The sequence below is a fragment of the Pongo abelii genome, chromosome 1, assembly GCF_028885655.2.
Source record: "Pongo abelii isolate AG06213 chromosome 1, NHGRI_mPonAbe1-v2.0_pri, whole genome shotgun sequence".
NCBI classification, from domain to species: Eukaryota; Metazoa; Chordata; class Mammalia; order Primates; family Hominidae; genus Pongo; species Pongo abelii.
Window position 1 is genome coordinate 118,000,922 of NC_071985.2, and position 16,478 is coordinate 118,017,399.

Genomic DNA, 16,478 nt, shown 5'->3' on the forward strand with positions numbered 1-16,478 from the left:
TTCTGGTGTCTTTGTTAGTCTGTAACATTTTTTTAAATAAAAAGCACATTTTGGGTTATTTGTCTGTGAAAAATTAAGAGAAGTAATTGCTTGGTGTATAGGTCTTTTCTTAAAACATTTAGACTAATAGTACCATTATGTCTTATACAGTCTATGTTATCTTAAAAACAAAATTGAATTTACATCGCTGCTGCACAAATATGAGAGCATAAAAGCAACATGTGGTGTCTCTAACTTGTTTCCATTCTCCAGTGGAGGTGGATATCATTACTTCTAAAAGCATAGCAAGTTCTCTTAAAATCACTTCATTTACTCAACTTTTATGGCTGTTTACTCGGAAATAATTAATGAGATAGCTACTAAATTTAGCACTCACTGAAAATAGAGACCATCTCCTATTTACTTCTGTATCACCAGTACCTTACTTTGCCGCAGATTATACCTACACAAATGTTTGTTCAATGAATAACCTTTATAAGACTTTAGTATTCCCCACCTTTGGTAGCATTCGCTTTGTGGCTTTATTTCAGTTATTTTGTTGAAATAGAAAAACAGAGTAGAACATCATGCACCCATGTGTAAGTTTGTAAAAAAGCAAATCTTCCAACAACAGTCCCAGAGAAAGATGACCTATATATATATTTGCCAAATGTAGAAGGCTAAGGAGTTAAAGTCCTTTGCATATAAAGCCATATGAAAATAATCAAATGTCATAAACCCTGTATTTATTCTTAGTGATGATAGAATTCTTGAAGCCCCAGGAAACTAGTTTCTTTAGATTCATATCTAAGCAGGCCAATACATTTTTAATCCCTGTTTCATTCCTCCTCCCTGCAATTATTTTTTTTCTAGTACTGGTGCTGTAAGTGCTCGCAACATTATGCTGTTGAAAAAGAAACCAGCCCGCTGTCAGGGAGTAGTTTGTGCCATGAAGGTAAGTTAAATTTGAGAAACTTGAGTTTTCTTTGGCCACTTGAAATGTTGTACTTCAAACTCCAGCCTTTGTTTTTTTTTCTATCTTACCCTTTAAAAATATTTCACTGTTAACCTCAAAAGTAGTCTCTTAAAATTCCTTGGTTGCTAATACATTATCTTCTTTAAAATTGGCTGTTTAATTGATAATATTAGACTGTACCAAATTATATTATTGTGACTACAGTATAATTTTACAAAAATTACTGGTTTTAAGTTGTAATCATAAATTTGTACAGAGTGGTAATAATGTTCTTGGTTTTTTGTTTTGCTTCAGGAGGCATTTGGCTTTATTGAAAGAGGTGATGTTGTAAAAGAGATATTCTTTCACTATAGTGAATTTAAGGGTGACTTAGAAACCTTACAGCCTGGTGATGACGTGGAATTCACAATCAAGGACAGAAATGTAAGATAGTCAGTTAACTTGATCTTTGGCCTTTTAAGATCAGAGTTGGTTTATGTTTTTAAGAAACACTTAAAATTATGTGATTCTTCCTTCCTCTGTCCCCCCACCACCTCCAACCCCTTCTGATTTAGGGTAAAGAAGTTGCAACAGATGTCAGACTATTGCCTCAAGGAACAGTCATTTTTGAAGATATCAGCATTGAACATTTTGAAGGAACTGTAACCAAAGTTATCCCAAAAGTACCCAGTAAAAACCAGGTAAATAATCTTTTTCAGGAGAGTCCTATTTCGCCTCAGTAGTAATAGAATAATATGGTGTGGTATACTGAGATTTTATCTTATTCAGTTAATATAATGTGATAGTGGAACAACTAAGGACCTATTGTTACGTATATTTAAACTAAAAGAGAAACCAGATTTATATATCCATAAATATGGTGTGTGTGTTTTTTGTTTTGTTTTTTTTTTTCTTCTTTTTTTGTGACAGAGTCTCGCTCTATTGCCAGGCTGGAGTGCAGTGGCGCGATCTCGGCTCACTGCAACCTCCGCCTCCTGGATTTAAGCGATTCTCCTGCCTCAGCCTCCCAAGTAGCTGGGACTACAAGGGCACGCCACCACGCCCAGCTAATTTTTGTATTCTTAGTAAAGACGGGGTTTCACCCTGTTGGCAAGGATGGTCTCGATCTCTTGACCTTGTGATCCGTCCACCTTGGCATCCCAAAGTGCTGGGATTACGGGCATGAGCCACTTCGCCCAGCCAAATATGTATTTTTTTTTTTTTTACTGGGTGATGAGAAAAGGCCAAAGAAGAAAATGCTAATTAAATTGGAAAGCACCTGATTGGATTAGACTGCAGTTCAGGTGTACATTTGTTCCCTCCTCTGCCCCTGCCCTACCCCTCCAGTTTGTGGGGAAGGTGAGGACACAAGTGGTGTCATTCCTGGAAAAATTCCTTAAATAAAATCTTTTGGTACCAGAGTGCTGGGTCTTAATTGCATTGTTGTAATTTTATGGTTGACTCATGTGACCATAGACCATGAAGCTTTCACATTGGACTTATGTTGTCAACACCTTTTTTCGCTTCAGGGAACTATATTAAAAATAACATGGGTTTACTATGTGTTCTTCTTGTTTGACTTAGAACTAGGAAGGATGAGAAATCTGCAGCTAAAATAGTTTTTCCTTCTCATCAGAATGACCCATTGCCAGGACGCATCAAAGTTGACTTTGTGATCCCTAAAGAACTTCCCTTTGGAGACAAAGATACAAAATCCAAGGTGACCCTGCTGGAAGGTGACCATGTTAGGTTTAATATTTCAACAGACCGACGTGACAAATTAGAACGAGCAACCAATATAGAAGTTCTGTCAAATACATTTCAGTTCACTAATGAAGCCCGAGAAATGGTAAGTGTTGGATATTACTGGATATGTATCTAATATGCGAAAGCCAATGTTGTATTCAAGTTTATACTACTAAATTAAAATTTTTCTTAAGTTAAATGACCCTAATGGGCATTTACCTTGTTAAGGTGATTAAGAATCATACACATTTGAGTTAGTCTGGGTTATCTCTGGCAGTTATCTTGGAAATATATGTGAAAAAATTTTTGAATGGAAATCTGGACAGGATTACTAAGGTATTTTTAGAGTCAGTGATTCTCTGGCCCTTAATATGAAGAGTAAGAAAATTCAAGTTCATCATTGTAGAAAGTAGATTTTCCCAAACTATTTCCTAGGATATTTAATCGGTGGTTTCTGTTTTTAGGAAACACAATTCTTCCTCCAGTGTGGTCCAGGGAAGCCAAAAGATTGAACACCCATGATCTAGACACTAGATCACACATAAAATACACTAACACCAATGATAGCTGATGAGCTTTTTTTTTTAAAAAAAAAACATAGGCACGGTGGCTCACACCTGTAATCCCTGCACTTTGGGAGACCCAGGCGGGTGATCACTTGAGGTCAGGAGTTCAAGACCAGCCTGGCCAACATGGTAAAACCCCGTCTCTACTAAAAATAGAAAAATTAGCTAGGTGTGATGGTGGGCGCCTGTAATCCTAACTACTCAGGAGGCTAAGACAGGAGAATCGCTTGAACCCGGGAGGCAGAGGTTGCAGTGAGCCAATACCATGCCATTGCACTGCAACCTAGGTGACAGAGGAAGACTCTGTCTCAAAAAAATAAATAATCGCAAAAACATCTCATCATGTTTTAAGAAGGTTTAACAATTTGTTGTGTTGGGCCACATGCAGAGCTGTCCTAGGCCACGGTTTGGACAAGCTTGCAATTAAACCAGAGTCAAAAAGGTTTTGTTTTGGCAGAACTTTGCAAATTGTTTTTTAAGAGTTTGTGTCCGGGAGTGGCATAAACCAACCAGAATTTTTCCCAAACATGTTTTATGAACTCATTTTCTCAGACATAATTTACATTTAGTTATGTTTGGGATCATATCTACACTATAACTCAGTGTTGCCAGTGGAACTGGGTACATTGAATGAAAATTTAAGTTTCTTGAGTTTTTTTTAATCCTTTGCCTTTGAAGAACTGATTGTATTTGACACAGTGTATTTAACTTTAAAAGTTTGTAAGTCTGAATGTGTGATTTTTTTTTTTGTTCTTTTTTTTTTTTTTTTTTTTTTTTACATTTTCAAAGGCAAGATCTGTTTTGCTTTACAGTATGGAAAATATAACTTGGCTACCATCAGGACTTGGCAAGGATTAAATGTCAAAATATTGTTTAGGTCATATTTAAAACTTACAGAATCACTTCTGCAGTGAGCAAATATGTAGTATGTAATACAATAGCAGATTGATAATTTGTGTTCATTGTTTCATTAAACATGAGTACCTACCATGTTCCAGGTACTCTTGATACAATAGCCTTACAAAGCTGATAATTTAGTAAGAAGGAAAAAAAAAAAAGAGAAAATATTTCGTATATTTTATTCTTCAGATGTAAATTTTAACTCTTTCCTGGGCCTAAACTCATGCAACTTTTGAGGTAGAGACTAGAGAAGTGCCTTTGTCTACTTTGGAATTATGGTCTGTGAATTAGTGAAGTTTCTGGAGATTATATTGTCATTAGGCTTGGGCTTTTATGAAATACATTGTGTTCATGTGTTTACGTTCAAATGTGGTAATTTTTTCTAGTGCCTATTTGCCAGGAAGTAGCAATTGGAGAGTTTTAGAAAATTGCTCAGGTTAAGTTACTCTGTTGAAAGCAATGAGTTTGTATTTAAGTGAGAACAGTTCAAATGTGGATACAGTATTTGTGTCACATCAGAGAAAATTCCTGATGAATTTAACTTGATCGTGGTTGTACAGTTGAATGTTGCCTTACTTGACAAGTTTCACAGCCAGTGAAAATATTATTTGGGTTTCAGGGTGTGATTGCTGCCATGAGAGATGGTTTTGGTTTCATCAAGTGTGTGGATCGTGATGTTCGTATGTTCTTCCACTTCAGTGAAATTCTGGATGGGAACCAGCTCCATATTGCAGATGAAGTAGAGTTTACTGTGGTTCCTGTGAGTTGTTTCTGAGAAAAGTTGGGAGGTGTTTCTTGATGCTTTCTTTTTCAATTGAAAGTTAATTTTGTTTTATCATTTTTAGGATATGCTCTCTGCTCAAAGAAATCATGCTATTAGGATTAAAAAACTTCCCAAGGGCACGGTTTCATTTCATTCCCATTCAGATCACCGTTTTCTGGGCACGGTAGAAAAAGAAGCCACTTTTTCCAATCCTAAAACCACTAGCCCAAATAAAGGCAAAGAGAAGGTAGGTTTTGCATAATCCAAACGATTTTTGTAGCTGTTTATTTCTCTTCTGCTTTAACAGCACATAGTAATAGAGTACATACAATCAGCGGAAGTTTGTCTCTTTCAGAATTTCTGTCATATTAACAGTGAACTAAACAAAGTAAGGTTTCTTAACCTCGGGATTATTGACATTTTGGGATGAATGATTCTTTACTGTGGGGGATGGGATGTTTAGCAGCATTTCTGGCCTCTACCCACTGGAAGTTAGTATTCTGACCCCTTTTCCCTACCTCCCATTGTGACAGCCAAAAATGTGTCCAGACATTGACAGATGTCCCCTGGGAGGCAAACTCATTCCAAGTAGAGAACCAGTTATATAAAATGATAGTACTGTCTTTCAAGCCATTTAAAACTTTCAAAGTTGGGTATCCTCAGTTCACACATTTAAACTTCATTTATTGAAAAATCCACTAAATAGGAAATACAGAGATGTCTGAGATGAATTCTCCTTTCAAGTTAATAACAAATTGAGAGAGTTTTATAGAAACAAGTAATTCATATAGAATATAAAATATTGCTATTGAAGGTCAGCGATAGTGCTCTGGTGAAAATTAACTGGTAGGGTATGGGATGGTTTTACTAATAGATGGAGACAGGAAAGAGCATTCTTCACAGAGTAAAAGTACAGATGAGAATAATTCAGGGTTTCTTTAGGAAGCAATGAGTAACCAGTCTGACAGGAATTTTTTTTTTTTTTTTTTTTTTTGGTTTTGTGTATGGGTTTTTGTTGGTGAGGGAGGTTAGGAGAAATAAGGATGAAAAATCAGGATCCAGCTAGACTGGGAGGGTGTTGATTGCTCCTCTAAAGAATTTAGACCTTATTGCCAGGTGCAGTGGCTCACACCTGTAATCCCAGCACTTTGGGAGGCTGAGGCGGGCAGATCATGAGGTCAGGAGATTGAGACCATCCTGGCTAACATGGTGAAACCCCGTCTCTACTAAAAATACAAAAAAATTAGCCAGGAATAGTGGTGGGCACCTGTAATCCCAGCTACTCGGGAGGCTGAGGCAGGAGAATGGCGTGAACCCGGGAGGCGGAGCTTGCAGTGAGCTGAGATGGCGCCATTGCACTCCATCCTGGGTGACTGAGTGAGACTACGTCTCCAAAAAAAAAATGTAGACCTTCTTCTGTACTTCAAGGAAAAGATTTCTTTTGGATAATGACATCAGGTATGTGCTTTGGGAGAGTAATGGCAGCAATATGAAGCCTAGATGGGATGGAGAAAGACAAAAGATGAAAAGGATTGCTATGAAATTACTTGGATAGTTAAGGTAGTCCTTGAACTAGGCACACAGATAGTGGCTATAGACAAGTGAAAGTACATGAGGGATACTGGAAAGTCATGTTATAATTTAATAATTACTATTAGCCAGAAAGAGCAAGGCTAGTATCTTGCTTATCACTTACTGTAGCTTGGGAAATTATTTCACCTCTGAGCTTCAGTTTTTAAATTTCAAAGATGATTGTGTAGTAGTTTAAAAAGCCCTCGAAGTACTTAGCTCATAATAGGAATTTCACATGTGACAGATGATACTGTTAACAAAAATAAAAATACACTTCAGTTGGGCTTATTTTTAATAACTTTTAATTCTTGGAATGCTCTGCTTCCCAAATGTGTCCAGCAAAACTGGCTTGACGAAGAGAGCCTTTGTGTGAGACTCTCCCTGCCATTTTTTGTTTTTTTTTTTCTTAGTCAACAGTACCCTAGTAAATCCTCTGTCATCGTGCTTCTTAATAGTATATAACATTTACCTGTTTATGAATCTGTCTCTGCTGCACTGGACTCCCTCAGGGCAGGGATTCTCCTATCTCTATTTAATAAATTTGATGTATAGTATATTGTCAGCTGTTGATGTTGAAGTTGGTGAGTTAAGAGCAAAAGGTGAACAGTAAGCTTTTGAGTTTGGTTGTGGAAAAGTTGATGACATTGGAGTCAGACCTGAATTCACTGACATTGTTCTTAACCAAACTCAAATCCTCTGGATTATTTTGCGCTGGCTTTTGTAACCTTGGTAAGGTTTACTTAATTCCTCAGATTTCCCCAATTTGTAAAATGAGGGAAAAGAGAAACTATGGAGATGATTTTGTACAAGATTAATTTGATAATACATAATACCTGGTAATGTTTTAAGTGTTCAATAAATTATTATATAGCAGTTATGGAAGGAATGTGATTGGTAGAAGAGGAAAATGAATTGGTTTTGAATATATCATAGTTTGTAATGAGGACTGGAGTTTAGGAAGGAAGTCAGGGCTAGAGTAGGGACGTGGGCATTATCTCCATAGAAATGTTGAAACCATAAAATCAGTATAATTTATGTAGTTGCTGTACACTGTCATTACTTAACGGTGTGATTCAATACGACACACCTGAACTTTCTTAGACTTTTTTTAGTCAAGTGCAGTAGTGAGAAGGGGGGAAAGAGTAGAACAAGGAAGTTCGATCTGTAACTGACTGAGCAATCAGTTGAGATAACCCACTACTTTCAGACCAGCCCTTAGATTTTTTAAGAGTTAATTATTCTTACATGTAAGATGACTGAAATGTTGTTTCTCCTTGAAGTCTGGTATTTTAAAAAATTGTTGAAATACTAGTATGTCATAATTTTAATCATCTACTTTATGTCAAGTACTTGAACTGTGCTAGATCATATACCAAATTGTCCTGCATTGTTAAGTATATTGATTGACATTATATATTAAATACTGTGCAAGATGCTGTGTGCTACTAAAAGAGGATACTTCCGCAGCTTCTTTAGGAAATACTGAAGCTTCTTGCCCTTATAGAATTTCTACTTCCTTGGAAGTAACATGCCCAGTTTAATTTCTGATTGGCTATGAGGAGCATAGGTGTATTAAACATTTTCAGTAAGCTTTTTTCTCCTCAATAGCAAAAATGAGATTCTAAAGATTGAAAGACCAATTAAAAATTACAGCAGACTGAGCTAGTCTTAAGGCAAGACTACCTTTTATTCATAAGAATAATCTGTTAGAAAACCCTGGAATAAGACATTTTTACAGCTGTACCAATCCTTTGGCTCAAGAATCTGTAAGAACTGTAGTTGTTTTTATTGGTTTTTGTTCTTGAGATTGTTTTCATTCTATTTTTGACTGTATCTCTTTAGGAGGCTGAGGATGGCATTATTGCTTATGATGACTGTGGGGTGAAACTTACTATTGCTTTTCAAGCCAAGGATGTGGAAGGATCTACTTCTCCTCAAATAGGAGATAAGGCAAGATAATTCTGCTCATTCGAGAGAGGGTTAAGAGTTGTCATCTTAATCATAAATCCTGCAGGATGGGTTCTTCAAATTTTATCAAGTTCTGCTGAAATATATTTTGTGTTTAAGAGAAATACATGAATATCTTCTATTTGAAAGCAGCTTATTAAAAGTGTCTGTCAAGCTCTTTGTTAATCAAAGCCTTGTTAATCTAGCTGTTTAAACATTAGGTAAAACATGCTTAATAAAATCGTTATTGGTAAGAAAGTTAAAACAGTTACTACTGAAACATTATCAAAGTAAAAGCACACCAAAGATTTTACGTTGCTGTTCATTTTTTCTCATACTTAATATGTTTGGTTTTTGGATAGCCCTCTAAAGAAATTAAGAATCTATAAGGAATACAGACTGAAAGACAAAAGTTTGATTCTTTGTGAAAAGTGGGATGAGACATAAATGTTTTGGTGAAAATCAATTCCATTGAAATAATTACGAAGGATATTTGGAATGAAAAGCATGCACTGGGGGAGTTATAGGTCTTGTTTTCTGAGTTAAGGAGAGGGTGTGGAAGTGATATGGTGTTAATGAGCATCCTTAATTTTCACAGGTTGAATTTAGTATTAGTGACAAACAGAGGCCTGGACAGCAGGTTGCAACTTGTGTGCGACTTTTAGGTCGTAATTCTAACTCCAAGAGGCTCTTGGGTTATGTGGCAACTCTGAAGGATAATTTTGGATTTATTGAAACAGCCAATCATGATAAGGAAATCTTTTTCCATTACAGGTAAGGCGTGACTTTCAGGAACTTTACAGCTAACTTACCATCCATTCTTTGGTGTTGGAATAAAAAACATTTAGTATTAATTGATTATACTTGTTGAGGTCCAGATTTCATATTGGTAGAATTATGGCAAGATATAAACTGAAGTTAACCACTGATCTTACTATATACAGAGCCTGTGGCCAAAAGAAATAGAAAGGCCTGTGCAGCCTTATTTTTTGTGTTGGTACCATAGGGTTGGCCGTTTGGTGTATAATATAGTGGTTAAGAGTAAGGGGTCTGACTGGGTGTGGTGGCTTGTGCCTATAATCCCAGCACTTTGGGGGCTGAGGCAGGTGGATACCTTGAGCCCAGGAGTTCGAGGTCAGCCTGGGCAACACGGTGAAACACTATCTCTACAAAATACCAAAATTAGCCTGACATGGTGGTGCATACCTGTAGTCTCACCAACTCAGGAGGCTGATGTGGGAGGACCACTTGATCCTGAGAGGCGGAGGTTGCAGTAAGCTGAGATCGCACCACTGTACTCCAGCCTAGCCGACAGAGTGAGACTCTGTCTCAAAAAAAAAAAAAAAAAGTAAGGGCTCTTAGAACCAGACAGTTCAGTTTTTGAATCCAGGCCCTGCCACTTTATACCTGTGTAATTTTTACCAAATAACTTCTTGGTATCTTAGTTTCATTATCCTGAAGTTAGGGGTAATGTTACCTCTTCATGGGGCATTCTTGAGGATTAAATGAGTCAATACATAGAAGGTACTTAAAATGGTGTCTAACGTAAATAAACATGCCATGCCATGACTGTTACTGTAAAATAAAGACTACCTGTTACTGTTGATGTTTATGGTAATGTTTAGTTAAATGTCATTTCCTTTCTCCTTAGTGAGTTCTCCGGTGATGTTGATAGCCTGGAACTGGGGGACATGGTCGAGTATAGCTTGTCCAAAGGCAAAGGTAACAAAGTCAGTGCAGAAAAAGTGAACAAAACACACTCAGGTAATAAATTGTGACTTCTTATTCAGCCTGTGCTTTTCAGTGGGAGATAAAGGATGGAGTAGTAGAGGGAGATGAGGCCTAATTATTCTACATCAGTCATTCTCATGTGCGATTCCCTAGAACAGCAGCATCACCTGGTTGCTTGTTAGAAATATACGTTCTCTGACCCTATCCCATACCCACTGAAACTCTGTGAGTGGGCATTCTTTTTTAATAAATCCTTTAGGTGTTTGAGAAGGACTGGCCTAGATATTTTAGGAAATTTGCTTTATATTTTCAATTCATTGTCTTCTTTTGAAAAATAACCCCAGAATAGCCAGCTGTGGTAGTAGATGCCTGTAGTCACAGTTACTTGGGAGGCTGAGGTGGGAGGGCCGCTTGTGCTGGTAGGTTGTGCTCACTGCAGTGAGCCATGATGATCCTACCACTGCACTCCAACCTGGGTGACGGAGCAAGACTGTCTGAAAAAAACAAAAATAACCCCAAGATATGTATACATCACCATGGAGTAGGGAAGAGAGGCATTTCCCTGGAAGATTGTTCTGAAGAAGAATGAATCTAAATGTGAAAAATAATGGGAAGTTAAAAAAATTAATTGTAATTTAGGATCTCTGACTTTAAAAGACCTGTGACTTATTTTTGGCTCTCATCTGAACTCTTAAGTGTGTGTTATGTTTTAGACACTGGGGATACAGCAGTGAAGAAATCAGATACATCCCTGTATTCATTGACCTTATTTTTTGGTGGAAAATATGGGGCAGACTGGAGGAGTAAAATACTGTATATGATGTTTAGAAAGACAACAATACATGTAATAAAGATGAATCAGGACAGTATATAAGTATTGGGATTTACATTTTAGAGACCAGGAAAGGCTTCTTAAAAAATGACATATGGTCACTTGGAAAAAGTAAGAGATCAAGGCATGTTTTATTTATGAATACTTATTAATTCCTTAAACAATTTTATTTAAACAATTCTATTTAGGAAAAGCAGGCATTTTGGTAGTTTAGAAGTATTTAAAGTCCAGCAGCTGTTCTAAAAATAGAACTTGGCTTCAGGTTCCCTCCCCATTCAATAGCAGGCAGCCAACCTACCCTGTTAACATTTGTGCTGTTATTTTTTGCTTACTTGTCTTTCTGTATAGTAGAGATGAAATAAAATTGAAAGATGTACCTGCCTTTGTTTTGTAGTGAATGGCATTACTGAGGAAGCTGATCCCACCATTTACTCTGGCAAAGTAATTCGCCCCCTGAGGAGTGTTGATCCAACACAGACTGAGTACCAAGGAATGATTGAGATTGTGGAGGAGGGTAAGGATCATCACTATCAGGCTGTTTGAAATTTGCCGTAACTTCAGATGAGCACCTATGAAGTTTTAAAATATGGTGCTCATTGCAGTTGTTTTTAGGTTTAAAACTGAATTAAGGAAAAGTGACTTCTCTCTCATGCTTGCTTTTTATTTTTATACCCCTTGAAAATGAGGTCAGTCTGGGTTTAAATAGTGAAAACATGACTGCTTTGTGAGCACATGACTGATACATGAGCAACTATGAATTATACTGAGATAGACTTAAGAACAAACTCTGATACCAAAGCATTTAATGTTGAGTGTATGATAATCAAATATTCAGTTCCTTCACTAGTATTTAAATCAGTAAGCATTCAGTTCTGTATTTTTGCTTCTTGTAAAAGTTTACTGTTTTTTTTTCCCCCACACTACACATGTACATAATCTGTTTCTTAATAGTTAAGAGTTCTATGAGGATCCTATTTCTCGTTTCTAGCTCAGGGTTCCTTTCATTCTCTACTTTCTTCTTATTTCCCCCACTATCTTCAAGAATTCCCAGAGTTCCAGTGCCACTGTTCCCCCAACAGTCACCATCAGAAAGACCAACTTTGTATGATCTGTATGCATAAAATAAATACACGATAGAAACAGGAGAGAACTCTGTAGATGATTAGGATAGCAGAATTACATGATGGTGGAGTAGATGAGAGGGCTTGAGTATTCCAACCAAAGATGATGGCTTGGTAGGCCGGGTGTGGTAGTTCACGCCTGTAATCCCAGCACTTTGGGAGGCCGAGGCAGGCGGATCACGAGGCCAGGAGTTCGTGACCAGCCTGGCCAGCATGGTGAAACCCCGTCTCTACTATTAAAAAAACTAATAATAAAAAAAATTTTTTTTAAAAAGATGATGGCTTGGTTTACAGAGAATAAAGTCCTTGCATCACCTAAGAGTCAGCGAACATAAAGTGGTGAATAGCAGGTCATTTGAGAGAAGGAAATGAACCTTGATAACCTATTCCTTTACCACATGGGATTCTTAGAATTTCTGTTTTACATAAAACCACTGTTCTCCCACCTCTAAATATGAATTTTTAAACAAATGCCATGACATCACACCCCTAAAAAGGCCATGGGAGTATGGACTACTAACTTTAACTCATGATATGATATCAAATTGCCCTTCCATCTCCTCCTAACGTGCTGCTTTTACTTCCTTTTGCATCCCCACTTCCCAGTCCACTCATTCTTCAGCACTGGCTGTGGGGTACAGTCCAAAGCAAGGGTTTTATTTAGCATCTCTAAGGCTGGTGGGATATAGTCCAAAGCAAGGGTTTTGTTTAGGCATCTCTAAGCCCGGGACTAGACAGATTACACTTGGTAAGAACTAGCTCTTTTATTCAGGAACACAACTGTAACTTATACTAAGACTTTGAAGTTGGGCAGACCTAGATCTGGACACCATTCTAGTATATAATCTTGGACAAATCTTTACTAGCTCAGTTTCTTCATCTTTAAAATGGTAATACCTTCAGCCTTAGAAGGTTCTATAAAGTATGAATTAGTATGTGCATCATAAATGGTAATTACTGATATTGCATGAAGTCAGACCAGCTTCCTCTAATCACCCTTCCTCATGACTTGATCTCTTTGGATTATCTCCTCAAAGTTTTTTGGTTCCTGTATTTAAAATTAAAAGTCAGCTGGGGCCGAGAGTAGGGGCTCACACCTGTAATCCCAGCACTTTGGGAAGCCAAGGCAGGCAGATCACCTGAAGGTCAGGAGTTCGAGACCAGCCTGGCCAACATGGTGAAACCCTGTCTCTACTAAAAATACAAAAATTAGCCAGGTATCATGGTGGGTGCCTATAATCCCAGCTACTTCAGAGGCTGAGGCAGGAGAATCACTTGAACCTGGGAGGCGGAAGTTGCAGTGAGCTGAATCATGCCACTGAACTCCAGCCTGGTTAACAGAGCATGACTCCGTCTCAAAAAAAAAAAAAGGCCGGGTGTGGTGGCTTACACCCGTAAACCCAACACTTCGGGAGGCCAAGGTGGGCAGATCACTTGAGCTGAGGAGTTTGAGACCAGCCTGGGCAACATGGCAAAACCCTGTCTCTACAAAAAATACAAAAATTAGCCAGTCATGGTGCATGCCTGTAGTCCCAGCAACTCAGGAGCTGAGGTGGGAGGATCACCTGAGCCCAGGAAATCAAGGCTGCAGTGAGCCATGATCGCCACTGCACTCCAGCCTGGGCAGCAGAGTGAGACCCTGTCTCAACAACAACAATGACAAAAATTCTTCACTTACCCTGTAATCATCAAGAGGATGGTTAGAAGCTTCTGCTTCCCACTTGTTTTTCTCATGTTTTCCACTATTGTTGACTGAGTACATTTGCCTAGATGCTGAATTGTTAGGCAGCTGAATTCTTGGGCATAGTTTTTATCTGTAGCATGCACTGGGCTCCAGGCAACTTCATACTGTAGGGGCAGGGCTCAGCATATATGGTGGCCTTTTTTTGTGATCACAGCCACAACCATTTGTTTACATATTGTTTTTTGTTGCTTTCTCACTACAACAGCAGAGTTGGTTAGACAGGATGACTTGCAAACCTAAAATAATACTATCTGGCCCTTTAGGAAAATGGGTTTTGATCTCTGATCTGGAAGAAGGAACCTATGTGAGGGAGCCAGAATTGGAACAAAAAAAAAAGGAGATGGGGTATCAAATTTATCTAAATTGTTTTTCCCTATGCCTGCCTAGTTGTTTACTGGCTGATTGAGTATGGGACAAAAGTATTTTTGGTTGGCTCATATTGTGAACTTGGGAAGAAGATAGTCCTGTGAATATTAGCAACCCATAGTGCTTAAAATTTAGGTAATGGGATTGTAAATGACAGTATTTTTTTTTTTTTTAATTTATAAATGCAGTTTAAAATTGTTCATCAGCTAATAAAGTACTGATGGGAGCTGTGACATTCTCATTTGGTTCCATGGTAGTATTTAACATTTAGGATTTCATTTAAGCTTTAAGGTGAAACTTCTGAGTACTAAAAATGTATATGTATTTTAGGTAACATAACACATTTTTAGCAACTATATAAACTTCCTAGGATCATCAGCAGAGGACTGTTGTGAAATACTAGCTTTTAGACTTTGTACCTGTTTTACAGGTGATATGAAAGGTGAGGTCTATCCATTTGGCATCGTTGGGATGGCCAACAAAGGGGATTGCCTGCAGAAAGGGGAGAGCGTCAAGTTCCAATTGTGTGTCCTGGGCCAAAATGCACAAACTATGGCTTACAACATCACACCCCTGCGTAGGGCCACAGTGGAATGTGTGAAAGATCAGGTAAGTGCCAGCATCTCTGTATCTGAATTTGATCCTTCTATGAGTTGGTAACCAAAACCTTCCAATTTTTTCAGCCAAGGGGAAATCATCAACATTCATTCATTTGTTTTTTATTTCTACTTTACCTTTTTCAGTCATTTGAGGTAGCTTAATAAAAACAGAAAACTACACAAAAAGTGACTATATTAGCAATGAGAAAGTAAGATTGGTATTAGTAACTAATATTACGCAATGGGGAAAATAAGTTAGGGGTGAGATTTCCAGAGTAGAAGGACTATATGGTTTTGTACACTTTTGCTTAGAGCTTTTGCATATCACACAAACACAGAAACCGTGTTCAAAAGTACTTAAAAAATAAGCTTAGGGCAAACAAACTTAGTCTTACTACTGAGGTCTCAGGAAAATCTGAGTCCTCAGAATGTTTTTTTATCAGTACAGAGAATAATAACATTTTGTATGGCTGCTACTATAACCCAGCTTAATTCTAGAGGGGATCCAAACAATATATATGTTTAAGTAACAGCTTCCTGATGAGTTTGCTTAATTCAAAAAGCTTAGTTCATAATATATGAAGGAACAAGGCAACTTTTATTTGTTTGGTTCAAGTTTGTGATATAGTGAATGGCACTTTCAAAGATACATTTCTTCCCTGACAGGTTTTGCCACAGGCAGCTGGACTGGAGTATCAACATTAATACCATGTTTTATACATCCTTTTAGATAGGGGCAGACATTGTGCTTCATTCAGAGTGAGGTGTGCCATGTCCTCTCTTTTTTACCTACTTTTTTTTTCAGTTTGGCTTCATTAACTATGAAGTAGGAGACAGCAAGAAGCTCTTTTTCCATGTGAAAGAAGTTCAGGATGGCATTGAGCTACAGGCAGGAGATGAGGTGGAGTTCTCAGTGATTCTTAATCAGCGCACTGGCAAGTGCAGTGCCTGTAATGTTTGGCGAGTCTGGTGAGTTTTGTTGTTGTGGTTTGATTAGTAACTACCCTGGAGTGTCTCAACTTTATAGTCTCTGTTTTGTCACATTACTTTTCTGTGCCTTGTTTTTTCCCCTCTTCTGCCACTTTTTATTTCTTGATACTTCCTACTTCTAGTTGAATACAAAAAGATCGTGTAGTACATGTTTTTTAAAATTTTTGCCAAATTCCTTTTCTTCCATTATGTCATTTCTAGGTTATATGCTATGTAAAATTCTAATAGTTTAGCCATCCTGATTCATAATGCCGTTTTGCTTCCCCCTGCCCAGAGACACAGTCTCACAGTCTGACTCCATTACCCAGGCTGTAGTACAATGGCGCTATCACGACTCATTGCAGCCTCAACCCCCTGGGCCTAAGCAATTCTCCCATGTCAGCTTCCCGAGTAGCTGGGACTACAAGCATGCGCCTCCACATGCAGCCAGTTTATTTTTTGTAGAGACATGGTCCCACTATTTTGCCCCGGCTGATCTCGAACTTCTGGGCTCAAGTGTTCCTCCTGCCGTGTCCTCTCAAAGCACTGGGATTACAGGTGTTAGCTACCACATCTGCTACCTTGTTTTTTTATGCATCTGTGGAACTGGTCACTGATTGCATTCAAGTCTAGGGTCTGCAAATGATTCCTTCCATTCCTATTAAGTTGGGACCTTGAGTTGGGGATA

At 38.0% G+C, this 16,478-nt stretch overlaps 1 protein-coding gene across 1 annotated transcript in view; it reads left to right on the forward strand.

Annotated features, from left to right (window-relative positions):
- CSDE1 (cold shock domain containing E1) overlaps positions 1–16,478 on the forward strand; it is a gene marked incomplete at its 5' end in the record, with an annotated part of 41,062 nt that overhangs the window by 22,580 nt on the left and 2,004 nt on the right. Inside the window, 12 exon segments of the mRNA NM_001133212.1 lie at positions 853–934; positions 1,250–1,378; positions 1,510–1,635; positions 2,571–2,783; positions 4,766–4,906; positions 4,992–5,156; positions 8,324–8,431; positions 9,027–9,202; positions 10,080–10,192; positions 11,386–11,505; positions 14,653–14,831; positions 15,627–15,790. Coding sequence (NP_001126684.1) covers positions 853–934; positions 1,250–1,378; positions 1,510–1,635; positions 2,571–2,783; positions 4,766–4,906; positions 4,992–5,156; positions 8,324–8,431; positions 9,027–9,202; positions 10,080–10,192; positions 11,386–11,505; positions 14,653–14,831; positions 15,627–15,790 — 1,716 coding nt within the window.